General features: G+C 32.7%; 1 protein-coding gene across 1 annotated transcript; it reads left to right on the forward strand.

The window, feature by feature from the left end:
* Positions 1–1,100: 1,100 nt before the first annotated feature.
* On the forward strand, positions 1,101–2,279 carry LOC100780040 (uncharacterized). Its single transcript, XM_003519011.4, has one exon. It carries the CDS (start codon positions 1,182–1,184, stop codon positions 1,758–1,760), a length of 579 nt encoding a protein of 192 aa, XP_003519059.1. The 5' UTR covers positions 1,101–1,181; the 3' UTR covers positions 1,761–2,279.
* Positions 2,280–3,570: the final 1,291 nt, after the last annotated feature.

The raw sequence follows: 3,570 nt of genomic DNA on the forward strand, positions 1-3,570 counted from the left end.
GAGATAAAAAATCAAAGTCATCGACGGTAAAGATTTAATAAAAGTTTATAGCGATTACAGTGGTTATAATTTGTACTCTATAAAGATAAAACTTATATATTATAATATGAGATTGATACACAATCATTTATTTTTTCAAAATACCAACATACTTACCATTGAGATTGGTAAAGGTTCAATAAGTTATCATACATGTATTTAATTCCTCACTTATATGAATTTATGTTTGTTTATTTTATTACATATTTTTAAATCCTTTACTTTTTTCAATTTTTATTTCTTCTCAAAACTTTACTTTTTCAATTTTTATTTTTTATTATTATCGAAATTACTTACATAATTACTGAATCCAAAACACTTTTATAAAAAATTATTCTATTATCTTATGAATTAGAATCTTATTATAACTAAAACAGATATGTTTATTAAAATTATTCTCATAATTTGCATTAAATATTAAACAATTTTCTATTAAATTAAAAATTAAAAACTTATTTATTTGTTTAAAAATAACTTATAATAAAAAATGAATTTTATTTCTTATTTTTAAATATTTGTTTATTAATAGAATCAGTCAAATTTTTTCCAGGAATATATATAGCATTTTTATAATTAATAGGACGATACTTCTTTTATCATATATACCGTTTACTCCGTTAACAATATGACCTGTAAAAGATTGAAAATATCGATTGTACACTATATTTTTAAAGATGTATTAAGTGGGAGTAAAAAAAAAAGAGTAAGAGATATAAATGGTGTGACATAATAAAAAGATTCAGTGATCTTCAAAAAAGATACAGAGAACAAATAAAATAAAATACAAAGATAGAAATGCAATACGTGTTGGCAACAAGTTTATTATTCTCATATATTTAGTTTTTCTTTTATTAATTTCCACCAGTGACATATTAGCAGTTTCTGTATCTATCTCTCATCCTTCTAATCTTATACTCTCTATTTTAGAGTAGATAATTTACCTTAAAAAATGATAATTCTTTAAATACACACAAATTTGAAGGACCGGAACCCGAATAGGATTTGGATTTGAATTTGGAGACTGATATAAACTACACCCGATGAGACATGGACCCAATACACTCGCACATTAAATACACCACTCTCTTCTCACCCCACTATCACCCACACTCACACACAAACAACATACAAACAAAACAAACATGCCTTGCCCATCCTCCCATCTCAGAACCTCACACCCTGCACCCTCTTCTTCAGCCCTAAGCTCCATGAAGCTTAAGAGCCTCATCCACACCCTCATAGTCTCCCACATGTGCCGCATCATCCGTGCATTCTCCAAGGTCAAAGCCGTAATAGTCGAAATCCTCAAGGGAAAGAAAAACCAATCCAACATTAACTTCCTCCACCACCACAAGAAGCAAAAGATGACCAAGAAGATCATCTTTGGCTCCTTCAGGCTCCACTATAACTGGTGCTCCTCAAAATCTTCTCATGTTATCCCTGTCCCCTCTCGGGTCTTTGAAGGGTTGCCAAAAGCTAGTGACACCCATCACGATGAACAATATTTATATGAGGATTGCCATGATGATGATTTACAACTTGCTGGGTACTTGCAGTGGCTTGAAGAGAAGGTTCATGATGATAAAAAGGGTTCTGGAAATGAGATGAACGAGATTGATAAGTTGGCTGAACTGTTCATAGCGGATTGCCACGAGAAGTTCAAGTTGGAAAAGCAAGATTCTGATAGAAGGTTCCATGAAATGATGGCTAGGGGCATGTGAATTTCGCAAACAGTGTTAACCATGGTGTACCAAAGAGGTCTAGTTAAATAAATGTGTGAGTATTGCAAATCCTTTTGATCGTCTCTCTTTCTTACATATAAAAAAACCATGGTGTTAGATGTTTCTGTAACAAACAACGTTGGGACAGTCACTTGTTAATTGGTTAGAGGGGGGAAGGGCTAGCTTTATTAATTTTTATGGTCTATCTGCCTTTCTGGTAACTTTTCATAAGAAGGAAAAATTAAGAGGTGAGGGATGTGAAGGGAGGTTGAATAAGAGATATGGGGATTTGCACAATGCTTCTGTTCATAGTCATGGATATTTTAATTTTCCGTTGGCTTGTTAGTTACCAGCATGGAACTGTAGCTTCAAATTGTCTCTCCGTTCACTTGAAATTACTAGTATTACATATTCTAAGATTAGTATAGTTTCCACCAATTTTCGTATCATAATCAAATTTTATTAAATTTTTTTCTCATAAATTAAAAATATTGATTACATGTCATATAAAAATTAAATAATACTTTATATCATAGACATGTGATGGTCCCAAATTATGATAATTTTACTCCTTGATGATGAGTGTGGTTGACAAAAAATACGAAAATTGATCTATAAGGATGATTTGGGAAACTAAAGACTAATGTGGGTCGGTCCACAAAATATTTACCAATGTGAGTGATTTAAGTCACTTTCAGGATTTGAATGGTCTCGGTCAACAACTTGTCACCTAGATGATATCACACTGACTCATGTTACTAATTCAGATTTTTTACTAATTTGGTGACATCACCGAGTGGCTTAACCCAGTCCTAATCATTGTTAACTTCACTAGGTGGCACCACTCTGGATGACTTCATCCAATCATTTTTAGTAATAATTGAATAATTTTAATAATTAATTTAAGTAAATGCAGGCATAAAGGCACAACGAAATTAAGTCAACCGTGTTGGAGTATGAATTCATCAAAAAAATCACGCACATACACTTTTCCAAAAACGAGAGAGAGAAAGGGGAAAACAGTTACAACGGAAATTATTTCTGTTTCTTGTTATTGTGATCAAATACACAAAATGATATTATATCAGCTAGTTTTTTCTGCCATTGAAGTAGCACGTGGCTAATACTCAATCAACACAATTAGTATGTTGTTCAACATATAGGAGAGTACTTATTACACGTGGCAATATCTATATCAATCAATAACTAGCTTATTTATTCTATTGAGTTTAACACACCCCCTTAAGCTAGTTTCCTGCTATCAACAATATTCAGCATGCTTCTCTGTTTCTTGAAGGTTTCAGATTTCAAGGACTTGGTAAATATATCTGCAAGCTGATCTTCTGATCTGCAGAACTTCAACTTGAATTTTCCCTTCGCAACTTGGTCTCTTATGAAATGAAATTTGGTTTCAATGTGCTTTGATCTTCCATGTGCAATTGGATGTTTGGCTAACTTGATTGCAGATTTGTTATCTACATATAGCTCAACTGGACCTTCTTCTTTGATCTTCAGTTCCTGCATCAAAGTATCAAGCCACACTGCTTGACAAGCTCCCATTGCAGCAGCAATGTATTCAGCTTCGCATGATGAAAGTGCAACCACAGATTCCTTCTTCGAGCTCCAAGAAATTAGTGTTGAATCAATTAGAAAAACAAACCCAACTGTGCTCTTCCTATCACTTTTGTCTCCACACCAATCAGCATCTGTATAGCCATATAGATTTCTTGTATTTTCACTATGGTTAATGGGCATCAAAATTCCATAACCAATTGTTCCTTTCACATATCTTAATATTCGTTTTGCTGCA

This window comes from Glycine max, chromosome 2 (genome assembly GCF_000004515.6).
Source record: "Glycine max cultivar Williams 82 chromosome 2, Glycine_max_v4.0, whole genome shotgun sequence".
Classification (NCBI taxonomy): Eukaryota; Viridiplantae; Streptophyta; class Magnoliopsida; order Fabales; family Fabaceae; genus Glycine; species Glycine max.

What these genes read in the sequence shown, in the direction of transcription:
- LOC100780040 (XM_003519011.4), top strand. Translation starts at nt 1,182, where the DNA reads ATGCCTTGCCCATCCTCCCATCTCAGAACCTCACACCCTGCACCCTCT.